Source organism: Triturus cristatus, chromosome 6, assembly GCF_964204655.1.
Source record: "Triturus cristatus chromosome 6, aTriCri1.1, whole genome shotgun sequence".
Lineage (NCBI taxonomy): Eukaryota > Metazoa > Chordata > Amphibia > Caudata > Salamandridae > Triturus > Triturus cristatus.
Window position 1 is genome coordinate 1178641017 of NC_140589.1, and position 14962 is coordinate 1178655978.

General features: G+C 47.0%; 1 protein-coding gene across 1 annotated transcript in view; it reads left to right on the top strand.

The window, feature by feature from the left end:
• POLR1B (RNA polymerase I subunit B) overlaps window positions 1-14962 on the top strand; it is a 214571-nt gene that overhangs the window by 93305 nt on the left and 106304 nt on the right. Inside the window, exon 6 of the mRNA XM_085612104.1 lies at window positions 12136-12359. Within this exon, the coding sequence (XP_085468230.1) occupies window positions 12136-12359 (224 nt within the window). The remainder of the gene's footprint in view (window positions 1-12135; window positions 12360-14962) is intronic.

Consider the following 14962-nt stretch of genomic DNA (forward strand, 5'->3'; position numbering starts at 1 on the left):
TTATATTTTAACATTAGAAGGGTTCTGAGATTTTGTGTGATTTGCACCTGATTGGTCCATTCTTTGGTTACATTATTTTTCAATTGAGTGGCCCCAAACTAGAGAAAAACATCTCTTGACCAGATTTGACCTTTCAATCACAGAATTGGGCTACAGGCCACGTAGCTGCCCCTCTCCCCACTTATTTGCAAGGCAAATGGTTCATCTTTCACTCCCATATTTCTTAAACATTATGTGGTGAACCTCAGTTAAAATGATGATCAGTTCTTTCAAACAGAGTAAAAGAGTATCTTCAACTGGGTCATTGTGGATTTTATAGCTGTATATGATATTACCACTAGGTGGTTATACCGTGCACAGAGTCCAGAGATTCTCCAAAAGTGTACAGGGCTCAATTTAAAACCTAAAGTGCTCTATTAGTGGTAGTGTGGCAAGCAAACTTAGACCTAACACAGAGCAGTCTAAGACATTTATTGCACAACAGTGATCAATAATAGACACAAAACAACCCTTGCCGGCAATTTTGCCTCTTATTGTTTTCCACTGTGTACGGCAGTGTAACGTCTGTGCTCTGCAGCCCAGGCTATGTCGCCAAGAACCCGACTGTGTGGGTGCAACGACAGGGGTTCTGACACAGGGGTTCCTGCTTGATTGTGCAGATAACTGCCTAGCTACTGGAAGGCAGTAGGCTTGTTTGATTGGGCAAGCAGGGCCGAACTGGCAACCCAAAGCCTGACCGGCCCCCACCCCCAGAGACGGGGGCAAGTGTCAAGCACCACTGCTTAACAAAACCGTTCCCCAGCACTGCAGCTTTTGTTACTGATGGACAGTATTGCAGCATCGCTGCAGAACTGCCCCCCCAGTAACAAAACCGGCCCCCAGCAACGAAACTGGCCCCCACTGCTCCAAAACTAGCCCCCACCCTTCCAGCCTCCCGGGCTAATGCCGAATGCCTGCTACGGCTAGTCCGGCCCTGGGGAAGGCCTTCATGTTGGTGACTGGCGTACACTGGTTGGAAATAAACAGGTGCAGAGCACCTATATAGGAAACCAGGGAAACCTGCCTCATTCCACAGCGCCAGAACCTCTGCTTTCCTAACTAACTACACAGCAGCAGCTCTGGGGCATCTTAAGGATTTGAGCACCCTAGGCCAAATGTATTTTGGGGGCTCTTGTGAGGATCAGCTTTGAATTTATGATGCAGTTTCAGCTCTCTCGTGTCCTCTTTGGGCAGATCACAAACAGTGCACAGACTGGTTCAAATTCTAAATGTGTTTATAGTTAGTATTCAGGAATAGTGATGTATTTTCCCATATTGTAACACAGTAGAAGCTCAATAATACTACTGCAAATAATCACTGTGACCTCCCATTTCTCAAATCTGAGATCCTGTTTGGATCTAAAAGAAACATTTTTTATGGATGTTGCATGAATCAAAAACACATTTGTCATAAAATGTCTGTAATAGACTCACACATTACCCAGATTATAAATAAATTAAAAGAAAATGCTATTTGCAACAATCTGTTTAAGAATTATTCAAGGTCATCAGGGTAAGACTCCGCAGAACAGAGCTGGCTCTGCGGAGGAGGGGGGGGGGGGGCACTCCACTCTCCAGAACTGATAATCATTAGTTCACTTATTAGCTCTGAAGATGGTTTCCTGGATACACAGGGGAGGAATTTACATAGACGTCCACCATGTGTGCTTTCAGAATCACTAATATATGTTAGTGATTCTGAAAGCACACGTGGTGCTTTTAGGCTTGCTCAAGGCTTTACGTGGGATGAAAAAACTGGAGGGTGTTTCAAAGGGGCGTGGCTGATTTAATTAATCGCGTCTTAAAAACACATAAGTTAAAACTCTGTGCTTAGCTTAAACTCTGTGCTTAGCATAGTGTGCCGCCCGACTGTTATTGTGCTGTCTGTCATTGCATCCAGATATAATGTAACCAGTAACATTATACTTACAACAAGCCAGGACTAATGGCTATGTCAATGGTTGTTAGTTGCATAAGATAAATTATCAACAACTCCGGCTTGGGTGAATACAATATTGAAAATGCTCCAGTTCTGAAATGATCATACTGTGAAAGAACTATAAAAGTCTCTTTGAAGTTACACCAAAGGCTTTGAGCAGTTGCACTGCTGCAGACTTAAGAATATTTCTTTTTCTCCCTGAGGGTGAGGGCAAAAATGAAGAGCCCAATTGGGACCTGTCTCAGCACCTGCTTTTAAAAACTCACACTGGCAGGACCTGACCCACTTAAAGCCCTGGGCTTGCTGCATGGCTATTGCCCGTGGCTACGGGCAGATTGTGTGCATTTTTGAAAGTATATATGTCCGTTGCCGCGCTATGTATAGGCATGACGGGTGCTGCTAATAGCACAAATACTTAAAAAAAAAAAAAAATGCACATAATCTGTCCGCAGCCATGCTCTGTTAACAAAAGGCATGCAGCAAGTCAGGAAGGATGACGTGTGCTTTCGAAACCATTAACCTATATTAGTGATTGTGAAAGCACATGTCTTGCTTTTAGGTTTGCTACATTTCTTATGTTAAGAGTGTGGCAGATTGCGTGTCTTTTAAAAAGTTTTCATGTTTATTGCAGTGCCCTACATGCGAATACACCAGTGGTATAGAGCACCCAGCTAGAGGGGTATCTCACCTATACCATAGGCAGTGGATTGTAGGCATGGCTTTCACTTTTCTCTGCACCAAAACACGCAGCCTGCTAGGTCTGTGTGTGTTTGTGTGTGTGTCTGTGTGTGTGTCTGTGTGTCTGTGTGTCTGTGTGTCTGTGTGTGTGTGTGTGTCTGTGTGTCTGTGTGTGTGTGTGTGTGTGTGTGTTTTCTGTTGTTGTGTGTTTTTAGGGTACAGGGCCTCTTAGGGTGGCACAATAGGTGCTGCAGTTCTTGGAGGCCTTCTCTGGTCACAGTGCTCTTTGTACTTACATGTGGCTAGATAGGTGCCAATTGGGGTTGCAAAGTTACAATTTTAGGGAAGGAACACAGGCCCTGGGTACCTGGTTAGCAGGAACCCAGGGCACACCTAGTCAAAAAACATCAACACCAGGCAAAAAGTGGCGGGCAACCATGCAAAAAAGGACGCTTTCCTACAACCACTTAGCATGGTCTCCAACCAGGTTGCATTACAGCCTGGGTGGAGAACATGCCCAGGTATGCAGTTCCTGTCTGAGCACTAAATTACAGCCCTCAGACACATCACAGCGCTGCATTGCAGTGTTGTGATTGGCTGAGGGTATACTGGCTGCTTCCTGTTCGGCCGACGGAAGAGAGACGACGTGGGAAAGGGCAGCAAGGAGGTAAGTGTATTTTTCTTTTTTTACACTCCCTTATCCTCTGTCCCCGCCACCCCAGATCCATGCCGGACACCACTGCGACTCAAGAATGAGATCTGACCAATTTTAGAAAATTATACTTTGTACTTTATTTTAAGACCAAGATCTTCACAATAAGGGAAGTACGTTTCTAATTAAAAATACTTTTCACTTTGAAAAATCGACACTTGGAAACCTTTCAACACAGCTCAGTGTTCTCCTATGGGGAAAACAATATCGCGGGTAAACATGCAAGTATGCATTTACAATCCCAGTCTTCAGAACCACAACTTAGCAAGGAGCAAGGGTCTGATGAGTACCAAAACTGCACCATCAGCAGCACTGGGACGGTCGGGTGCAGAGGTCAAAATCTGAGTTCAGCCCAATGCTGTTCAATTGAGACGGAGGGTGCCTGGAGCCACACTACTTGCACGTAAATAGATCGGTTGCAGGGGCCAAGCTGTTGGAGTTAGGACAGGGGTGGGGGGCACAAAAAGACACCAAACATACACCACCAGTGGCACAGGGGCAGCAGCTGCAGGGTGCAAAATTAGGGTAGGGCGCCCAATGCTTTTCTATGTAGATTAGTCTTTTGGCAAACAGGCTGCAAGCATGGCACCGGAGGTTGCAGGAGGGAGACCAACGACAGCCAAGGTAAGTAGGGGGTCGTTGGGGCAGGGCTTTAGGTGCAGGGGTGCTTTTCGTCGTCTGAGTCTTCATACCGGATTCAGTTGCGGTCAAGGAGAGCCTCTGGATTCACACTGCAAGCACTGCTGTGGCGATCAGGAGAGATCAGCCAATGCAGGACACTAGACCAGGTTCGCTGGAGAGACTTCACTGCACAGGTGAGCTGCTCAGACTCAGGCGTGGGGTGCAGAGTAGGCAGGAGCCGCAGAGTCGCCTCGATCCGTGGTCTTTGGAGCTTGTTTCTTCTTGGACAGGTCCGTTGTCCACAGGAGATTGGAGTCTTTTTCAAAGGCAGCAGTCCTCCCAAGGTTTTCAGAGGTCACTGGGTGCAAGACTGGTTGCAGGGTTGCAAGGTACGGCTGGGGGCCAAGGCAGTCGTTGTCTTCTGTCTTCTCTGCAGGGTTGTCTTGCATCGCAGATCTAGTTTCCAAGTCTGGAGAAGCCACCTATATACTTAATTCAGGGGCATTTTAGAGGAGTAGCAGGTAGGGCCAATGGGCACCTTACCTGGTGTGACTACACCCTCAGTTTTGACACTCTCCTGTGCAAGGGGGCATAGACCTATCCCTGATTGCAGGGGTTCCCTAATCTTCAAGATGGAGTGGACTGAAAAGTGTGCTTAACTTTGCCTCCTTCATCAGAGGAGTAGAGATGGCAAAGGTGGGCACATCTAGCCTTTCCAAGCTTTCCCACCGGTTGTCCTGCCCAAAGTGGGGGTGTAATCCAGGGGCTGCCATCTGCTGCTAGCAGAAAAGGCTGAGGGTTGAATTACAAAGACTGCAGGCCTTTGAAGCTTCCCCTCTGTGCACTGGCCCATCTTGGGGGAGGGGCGTGGCTCCTCTGCCCAGGATGTGGATGGTTTCTAGTCCCCGAGAGCAAAGTCTCTCCGCTCAGTGGTCCAGAAACATGCCTGTGTGTGGCACTGACTGCCTAAAGCCAGTCAGTGCCTACACCAGGGCCGGTAGGTTTTCAGGGTGCACTGCTGAGGTGCTCTTGGAGTACGGGTCTTAATTAATCTTACACTGGCATCAGTGTGGATTTATTACAAGGAGTTTTTTGATGCCAAACATTGCTGGGTTCAGTGAATCCATCGTGGTGCTGTGGAACTCAAGTTGTCATGTTCCCAGCCCATGTACTCTCTATGGCTTCCCGCGCACTTACAATATTACGGAACCAACCCTAATACTGTATGGGCATATCTGCTCTTGCAGATATGCCAACACCTGGGTTATAGAGCACCCTGCCTTAGGGCTGGTAAGGCCAGCTAGAGGAGTGACTTGTTGTGAGATGCTGGCCTGATATAGGTTGTACACTTATGTAAGTGGATACCCTGCACCAGTCTAGACAACTTGTGACGGGGCAGGTGACATACCCGAGGCGATAAAGACATCCTGGAACTGCTGGTCACCCGACGCTTCTCTGCCCCCTTCTATCCCCTTACAGCCACCAGAGGAAAACCTTCTGACGGGCGAGTGGACCCCTTTCGCTCCGCAAGACTGGATACAAGAAAAAAGGCAAGGTTCCTTTAATGCAGCCTTCCAGTGGACCGAAACCCCTCCCCTGGACGACGTCATAGGGGACGGACCTTCAAAGCACAGAGAAACCCGGAAGACGACGGACGGCGTTTCCCGGGAGGAGAACAGAGAACCAGAGTGGAGGAGGAAGGCGAATCGCGACGGGTGGACGGAAGGAGAGAGAGCAGCGCCCGAGGAGAAGACACCGGGAGAGGAGCTTGGCTAGCCAGGAGGCCAACGTTTCCACGAACTGCCCCGCCACGTTCCCAGGGGAGGAGCGTGGCTTGAGCAGGTACGGGGCAAAGTAGCGGGCTGGGTGGGTAAAAGGAGCCCCCTGTCTCTGTAACACCACGTGCCCTGATATCCCCTGTGTATATATTCCTCACTGCCTGTATATACACCCCTCCCTGAGCACGTCAGCACGTCTTCCAATATAGCTGAATCGACAGAGTTGCACACGGTGTCCCTCACTCCCGGCCCTTGTTCACGCTTGATAGGGCGACCGTCCTAACCCTTGGTTTCTTTTCTTTATTTTATGGTGAAACCGGATTGAGGATCCTGGCCCCCGTTACGTTCCAGACTCCCGTACCAGACGAGACCCTGACAGCTGAACAAGAACTGTGCTTGGCCATCCGGACAAATCGGTCTCTCTTTTCTTTCTGTGTGATAACGAGGTCAGGACTATCTAGTCAACATCCTGAAATAAAACACTCGATACCTATCTAACCTGGTCGTCCGTCTCTGTCACCACAATCCCGTCACACAACTCTTATGGTCATTTAGGAGGTCTTAGACAACCTTAGAAAGCTCTTTTAAGAGGTAGCTTTGGAGAGCAGCCTTCAGGCTTAGTCCAGAAGGAGTGTAAAGCAGCTTGTTTTACCAGAATGCAATCTTATTTGTATAGATTAAGTGAAAAAGAAACACACAAGTTATTTATAAAAATATGTAGAGTCAGAGTCAAATTTACTTTATTCGGCTAATTGTAGCCATCAAAGTAAATAAAACAAATCAAATCTGCAATCGATAAGAACCATAAAATTATTATTATTAATCTTCATAGGGTCCTGCCCCACTCAAAATTAATTATCCACGATAGGACAAGGTACACTCCTTCAAATAATGCCACAGTTCATACAAAAATGGAAATACAGACCACTAACACATAATTAAGCCTGGGAATAAATAAATAGAATAAATATATAAAATACAGTTAGCCCAGCATTAGTCTTATCCAACATTACATAAAAAAAATAAAAAAAAGGTGAGGCCTGCATTTGTAAATATACCAACGCCAGCCTAACTTGCTCAAAGTTACATCCTCTAAGCAAGGGAATAATACATTTTCTGCGCAAGGAGTTATAATATGCGCAGAAAAATATTATATGAAGAGTATTCTGGTCTGAGAAATTGTTGCAAGGACAAAGGTTTGATGTTCCCTCTTTGAAATACCCTTTGGGGAATGCAAGGAGCCAGGGAACCATGTTCATCCTAAATCTTATCAAGACAAAAAGATGGTATGGTTTGTTTATATAGGATAAATATGGTTGTGTCTGCCGACCCAGGCTCAATATAGCAAAACTTCTCACAATGGGTTTTTTCAGCTCATTCTCCTCCCTTAGTACTCTTCGTCTATCTAAGAACTCCTGCTTGAGGTCTCTAATGGCCGATTTTTTTCAGAGCCGGAGGGCTCAAAAATAAGTCGGGACGGCCAAGAATTTCCATCTGGTCCTTAATGTATCTAAGCCACGGAATGTCTAACATCTTTTCCATCGATGACCAATTGATTAAGATTTGGGGTAGCTTGTGCCCAAATTCTCAGCCAACGCAATAACGGGGCAACCGCAATTTGGTCAGAAATAAAACCTTGCTCCTAATTCCTCGTGTATGTTAAAAACTGGCGTAGAAGCAGGGACCGAGAGCAATCTGCGGAAGAAAATATTTTCGACCCCCTGAATTTCTCTGACATCTGTATAACCCCAGATGTCACTCCCATAAGTCGCCATAGGGAGACACTTAGCATTATAGATCTTTATAAGCGCGGGGATTGGTTTTGAGCCTATTCTTTTTGCAAAGTCTAGAGTGGCCCCAGATGCTCTGGCTAATACATTCTTCGTGCGTGCACGCTGCCTGCACCATGAGCGCTGGTCGTCAAAAAGTACCCCTAGGTATGGCAACACGGGGACTTTTACTAACTCAAGACCCTTGCAATAGAATTTGACCTTCCTTGCCCTTTTTGACCCTATGGACATAGCATGTGATTTTTTTAAATTGGTAATTAAATCTAAAGACTCCATAAAATTTAAAAAACCGTGTAAAAGGATTTGCAGCCCCCTTGCAGTCCTGGCAACCAGCACCGCGTCATCAGCATACAGGAATGCGGGAAGCATTTTGGAGCTGGCTCTAGGGATATCTTTACAGCAGGAAATTAGGGAATCTCCTAGCTTATTAATATAGAGAGTAAAAAGTAAAGGGTCCAAAATACACCCCTGCCGGACCCCTCTCTTTACTGCCCATGAGTCAGTCAGGCTGCCATCTTCATTAAAGCGCACAGCCGCTATTGTAAAAATATGTATTTATTATATAATACTAACACATACAGATCTCTCCTACCCGAAGATATACACAATGCACACAATACTTTGCATAGAAATCACGGAAATAGTACAGAATACACAGTGGACACCAAACCATATACTAAGAAAGTGGTATAAGAACCGTGACTATTATCGGGACAATGCCCAGAGGACGTAAAAGTGTCGGGGACCCAAGGAACCACCCAAGGTGAGTGAATAGGAACCCCACGGAGATCGTGTGCAGTGTGAGAACATGACTGCGTTCTCCGTACAAGTCAACGTGTAAGTTGCGGTTTCAATTTTAAAGATTAAGGACCCTTCCCAGTGGATCCTGAAAAAACCCTGTGTAAGACAGAGGTTGGAGAGCCACCCCACCCGTTGATACCCTAGAACCCACGTTCGCTACACCAGGGAAGCCGGGTGCATAAGTGTCAAGTGGTGTCAGAAACCGCCATCAAACCCAAGGGAGGACTTTAGGAAAATGTCACTGCTGGAGAAAAAGAAAGTGTCCGGTGGAATCCGAAGGTGGATTTAAGTTGAAGAGTACCTGCAAGCAGAGGGTACAGAGTCTGTCACTCAGGAGTGATCCGGAGACCTGGAAGACTAATGCCCACCGATGTCAGGAGTTGCAGGAGAGTTGACAGTGAACTTGACTCTGCAGCTGTGAGGATCAGGCGAAGCTGTGGGAGACCAGGAGCCGTGCACGAGCTGTCCCATATCGGATGTCGAGTGTTGAGGGTGTCGGTGTTCGTCCGGCGCACCAACAAGCATTGGCAACTGCAAACAATGTGTAAGTCGAAGAAGGTGCAATGTCGGGACCAGCAAGGTCCAAGGAACTGACCACAAGCAGGGGAGTTAGGGCAGGCCCCGAGCAATCAGTGGAGCGCAAAAGAAACAAAGATGACCCTCAACAGGACCCACAGGATGGAGGCACTGGAGTTGCAATAGGACCTCGAGCAGCTCACCAAAAGATGCAGGCCACGATGCAGACAATGCGGTGTGGATGAAGATTCTGGTCACTGGACTTGCTTGAGGTTGGGCTAAGTGGAGCCTGAACATCTTGGTGGAAGGAAGTCCATAAGCCTTTGCAACTGCAAGTCGAAGCGGTGCACAGGGGCCCGGTTCCTGCCTCCTATGAGAGATACTGGCCTCAAAGTTGGCAGGCCTCGAGAGCTATGGAGAACCACCACCTGTGTTGCTGAGCCTTTTGGAGTCCGTGGGAGCTCAGGATCCGCTGACCAGTAAGCTTAGTTGCGGTACTTGCAGATGCAGTAAAGTGACTCCTTCACTCCAAGGGAGATTCCTTCAGGTGTCTTGGATGCCCACAGGCCTTGGAAGGTTCCTGTATGGTGCACAGGCACAAACGATGCAGCAGACTGAAAGGGAGACAAAGTCGAGCCCAAATGAGGTCCAGAGTGCCCAGACCATAGAAGTTGAAGTGGAGCAAATTGTATCGTGTCCCACGATGAATCCAGGGACCTACACCCAGGTAAGCCCTTAAGTACCATAAGGAAAGGGTGGGGACAGTACAGGGGACTCTCCCAAGGGAGGGTTTGGACAGGTGGGAGGATACTCCCATGTCCTTTGTCCAGTTTTGCGCCAGAGAGTGAGCCAACATCTACCAGAACTGATCTGGACTATGCAAGGAGGCACAAAATGGCAAGCGCACCCAACCGGCCCCAATACACTAAATCCTTTCTGGGAGGTGGTCACACCTCTCTGTGACACGATACCTATTGTTCTGCCTTCCCCTGTTTGAGCTTGGCTCAGCAGCAGGAGGGCAGAATCGTGTCCCTGGTCGGCAGCAGCCATGTTGTGCTGTCTGGGTTTAGAAGACTGGTACAGGGAGCACTGAGAGCCTAATGGAGGCCTGTTCCAGTGCTTGGAATCATATCTCCATCACCATTTACGGTGTGGGGGTATGATTCCAACATGTTTGATACCAAACATGATTTGATTTTTTGCAGCCAATTTCGAGATGGTCATCGTGTACTTGCGCAGTGCCCCTCTATATGGCTAATTCACTTACAACCCAGGAGAATGGAATCCGTAGGCTGTAGGGTTGTCCTGCTCATGCAGGGGCACCCTCTCACTTAGAGCCAAGCACCCTGCCCTAAGGATTGTAAAGGCCTGCTATGGGGTGACTTATAGGTTTTAAGTGCAGTAACCCTTGATATAGGAGTCCTATTTCTTTCGTAAGTGGTGCTAGCACCAGCTTACACAGGCTGCAATGGCAGGCCTGTAGTTACAGTTTGAATGGTCTCCCATGGGTGGCATAATACATGTTCCAACCCATGAGGGACCTCTGGGGTAACTATGCTCTGGGTACCATTGTACCATATACTAGGAGCTGACAAGGGTACCTCAGTAGCCAATCTGGGATGTACCGAAGTACTGCACATAGCAATTTAGGGGAGAAAGCAGAGAAACTGGGGTCCTGATTAGCAGGATTTCAGTCAGACTAGTCAGTAACAGCTCAGTACGAGGCAAAAAGTGGGTGTAACCATAAAAGCAGTTCCTACTTTCCTACACTTGCCTATATCTTAGGCAGTGCTAGTTGGCATGGCACACAGGCGGTGTACCATGGTCTTTTTTTTCACCACACAGGGGCATGCCAGCTGCAAGGGTAGTGTCGTAGTGAGGGGGTCCCAGCCTCCAGACCCTAGGTACCCAGGGTACCACTTACTAGGGACTTACGGGGGGGGGGCAGAAGTACCAATTGTGGAAATGTTTTTAGGGAAAGAATGCTGGTACTGGGAACCTGGACAGCAGGGACCCAGTACTCTACAGTCAAAGTTGCATCAAAATCAGGCAAAAAATGAGGGAGGTACTACAACAGAACCCAATTTCTCACACTTTGCTAATGTTTGAAATGCCAGTGTAAGCGCAAACAACTCCAGAACTGCATGATATCCGCTCCCATGTAAATTTTTCAAAGCATTTACCTAAAATGTTTGACATCAGCTGGTGCCAAGATGTCTTTGGTCTGAAAAATCCCTTTGTATTATACATTGGAGATGCCCACACACCCCATCCAAACCACCCTTGCACCCCTGCCATTCTTTCTTTTCCACTCCCTATCCCATTCCCCTATCCATTTGGATTTTATTTCTGTAAAATATTTGTAACTATTTCTCAATTCTGTCTGATTTCGCTGTAATTGTCTTTTTAAATTATTTAATTCAACAAGATTGTGTTTCAAAAAAAGTAATGAAATCAATAGCAATTTACACTCAAGGGCAGCTAGGGCTTCAGCGCCCCAACCACTTTCTTCCAACGACATGCAAACGCCACCTTTTAGTCAGTACTTGCATAGGTATATCATCATGTGCAGAATACAGAAGAAATAATTTAGGGTAATGGGTATACATTGTGAATGGGCAGAATGAATTGCATGCACCTGAGCATCGTGTTTTGGCCGGGAACGTGCTCCAGCACTGTACTTGAATGAAAGGAAGTCCCATGTGCTAAATGGGCCGTTTGATGAAAAATGAGAAGTATTGAAGACTACTGAAGTCAATATGATGGTTACCTTATTACTAATCCTACCATTGACTTGACTACTCATTTAGATGATGGCACCTGTATGTCTGATCAACCCACTGGGACCTTCAGGGCACTTTTAGAATTTATTTGACAAGACCAGAAACATTGGGGTGTGCTACTGCAGTTGACTTGTCTTGGTCAATTAAAGTAGACCATGTGAGATGAAAGGTAGGCTAGCCTGTGTGCTAACAGTTGAGGGGACATCGGCATCCACTTTTCAAAATGTGGCACGGAAAATGACAGCTTACTGATCCATACTGTTAATTTTGTATTCTTTGGTGCCAGTGTTGTGGGTAGGCTGCACAGAAATAGAACATCACTCATCTCTAAGATTTCATTTTTCATTGAATTACCATTATACAAATGATGTCAGGAATATGCACTTTTAAGAACTGAAACTGTTACTGATTAAGATTGTTTTAGACATCCATTCCTCTATTACTGGCATCTTTAACATTGTTGCTTATTTTTGATCAGGCGTTGGTTAATTTAACGGACTACCAAATTTTCAACGAGCTCATCAAAGGAAGGGAAGACAACTCCTTCTATAAAAACTGCATCTCACAGATGTTAAGGATGGTAATGGAGGAACGTTGCACCAACCAGAAGCAGGTGCTAAGCTATCTGGGCGAGCGTTTTAGAGTTAAACTCAACTTGCCTGATTGGTACACTGATGAGCAGGCTGCAGAATTCCTCTTGAAGTACGTATTTACTTTTGTTTATACATTGGTAGAGCAATGTGTACGTGCGATGTCTTTAACTGGTAAAAGGAATCGGTTGAAAAATATTTTTATACACTGCAGCAGTCCCATTCTCAACCAATAAAATGTAAAGAACTCTGAATAAACAACTGTCACTCTGAACTATCTTTTCACCAACTGCTAAATCAGGGCAAGCTTCGATGGACAATTACACCACACATTTGGTGATCGAAAAAGTCTATACCCTATACCAAACCCTTCCTCCACCTAAGCACATTGCTGAAAACCTTTCAAGTAACACACCGATAAGAGAATAGTTTATCGTTTAGGTTTTAAAATGCATTGCCTTGTTACATATTCTGCCTCTTCTCTCCCCCCCCCCCCCCACACCACTCCCCTTCCAGGAAAGTAATAATGATTGACCTCTTTTTATTATGAGTTTGGATTGAAGCAGGGAATAGTGCTTTTATTCTAGGTATGTAAAGGGGTCTCCTTGAATGCATTTTCCCAGCATTTTTGCTCCTTCAGTACCAAATCTTGAGGCAAGAAGGTTGTGTTAAACAAGGTCCCTGAGGCGGTTCTTTCTGGTACATTTGAGGCCTGGGAGTACCACTTACTAGAATAATTTGGTGCTCAGAACATTTTCATTGTGCAGCCCAGAAGTGTAGACTTGCTTTCATCAGAATAGGGTAATTGGTGTCATTGTTCAGTTACGTATTCTCCTCAAGATTACAACTCTAAAATAATTCCCACTTTTAATTTTTCTTTAAGTAAAAACATATTATAACATGTGAAACTGTAGAAAGACACTTCTTCAAACCCCAACATGTTCATATAGCTGCTACTTCTTTAAACTTTGTTTCTAAGGCGAAAGTAGCTTACTCTTGCACACATTGCCCAAAGACAGCAGGTCCAGCTTACATGTATGTCCTAAGAACAGTGACGGTGTGAGACCGGCCTTGTGGCGTGGGCCCTCCCGACCAGTAAGCAACCCTGCAACTCCACCTGCTCCCCGGCATCACAGACTTCCGGTCACCATGGCCCAACAAACTCGATGGCCGGCCGGGGCCCCAGCCAAACCCAAGACACTACCACGCATGCCCGGCTGAGGGAGAGAGAAACCTTCCAAGCCAGACCGGGGGACGCCGCCTCGGTCATACCCCTGATCTCCTCCTCAAGGAGGGTTTCGATCGGCCACCAGGCCCCCGGTGAGCGGGCGCCTCGCATGCTGGGCGTCTGGAGTCCCTCCCAGACCCACCTGAACAGATCAAAGGGCCGAGCGACAGGAAATCCCGACACACCGCCCCCAGGCGCGGGTACCCCTCTCTGCGAGGACTCTGGACTTCAAAGAGGAGGGGGGAGTATAACAAGGGATGCTGAAGGGACAGGCGGCAGAGAAGACCTGGACCTACGAGAGCCCTGTTGACCTGGTCGCGGCTCGATCGATCTCTGAACCCAAGCACGCTACCTGACCCACTGAACCATCTGAGCCCTGCTGACGCTGTCGCGGCTCCCCGAACTCTGAACCATCTGAGCCCTGCTGATGCTGTCGCGGCTCCCCAAACTCTGAACCATCTGAGCCCTGCTAACGCTGTCGCGGCTCCCCGACTCCGAAACCACCTGTGCCTGCTGAGTGACTCGCGGCGCTCCCCTCCAGGAGAATCGGCAGAGATTGCCGAGAGAAACCACATCCCCCAGCTCGAGGATTGGGAGCTGTGCGAAGGATACTCCGCAGAGACACTGAATTCAAAGACTGTCCCGCTACCCCAATACCCCCATCACGAAACCGCCGCCGCTTGTGGCATTGATTTAACAACTGCATCTCGGATCATAAAGATCCCGTGAAACTATCGATAAAGTATACTGTCTTTCGAAGAACTACTGTGTGGTGTCCCTCTGTCAGATAGTGTAAGCTCAGTATGTGCGGTCCTAGGAACGAGACCCTTCCAGGAAGGGCCTCCCCGCCCTTGCTCGGCCTAACTCTGGGAGAAGTGGGTCAAAGGGTGGTCAGGAACGTATTCCGAAGCCCCCCGGAGAACGCCCTTCCAACAGACGGCTAGTAACCTTTGAAAATGGTGGTGTGTAATACTTGGGTTGAATTACAGCAAGTAAAGTGAGTGAGCTTGACTTCTTTTAAAAGCGTTTGTGGACGTAGGGGATCTTTCCTCACCACCTAAAGTTTACATCACACATGAATGAGCTCAAAAGCCAAAGGCTCTGAAAAAACTGTCATTAAATATGCAAGTCCTTTCATGGTGTCAGACCAATGAAGCCTAATGCTCCCTAGGAGTTGACCCCATTTTCAGGTGAAACCTACTAGACCACGCATGCATGTGCTGTCTGTTGCGAGACATTGTAGACTTACCAGAAACCTAAAGAGGCTTGGATCCGGCCCATTTCTTACCATTCGTTGGCTTTCCTTATCACTCTCATTTGCCTGCTTATTCATGCCCCAGCTTTTCAATATTGTTCTTGTTCCTCCCAAGGAGCATTGCCTCTTTCCATTGCTTTGATTAACTGGCATTTCTACTTCCATTTCTTGCTTTTCATGCAGTATATTTTGCTTTTGTGGGAATCACTCGATGATGGAGAACATGCGTTTT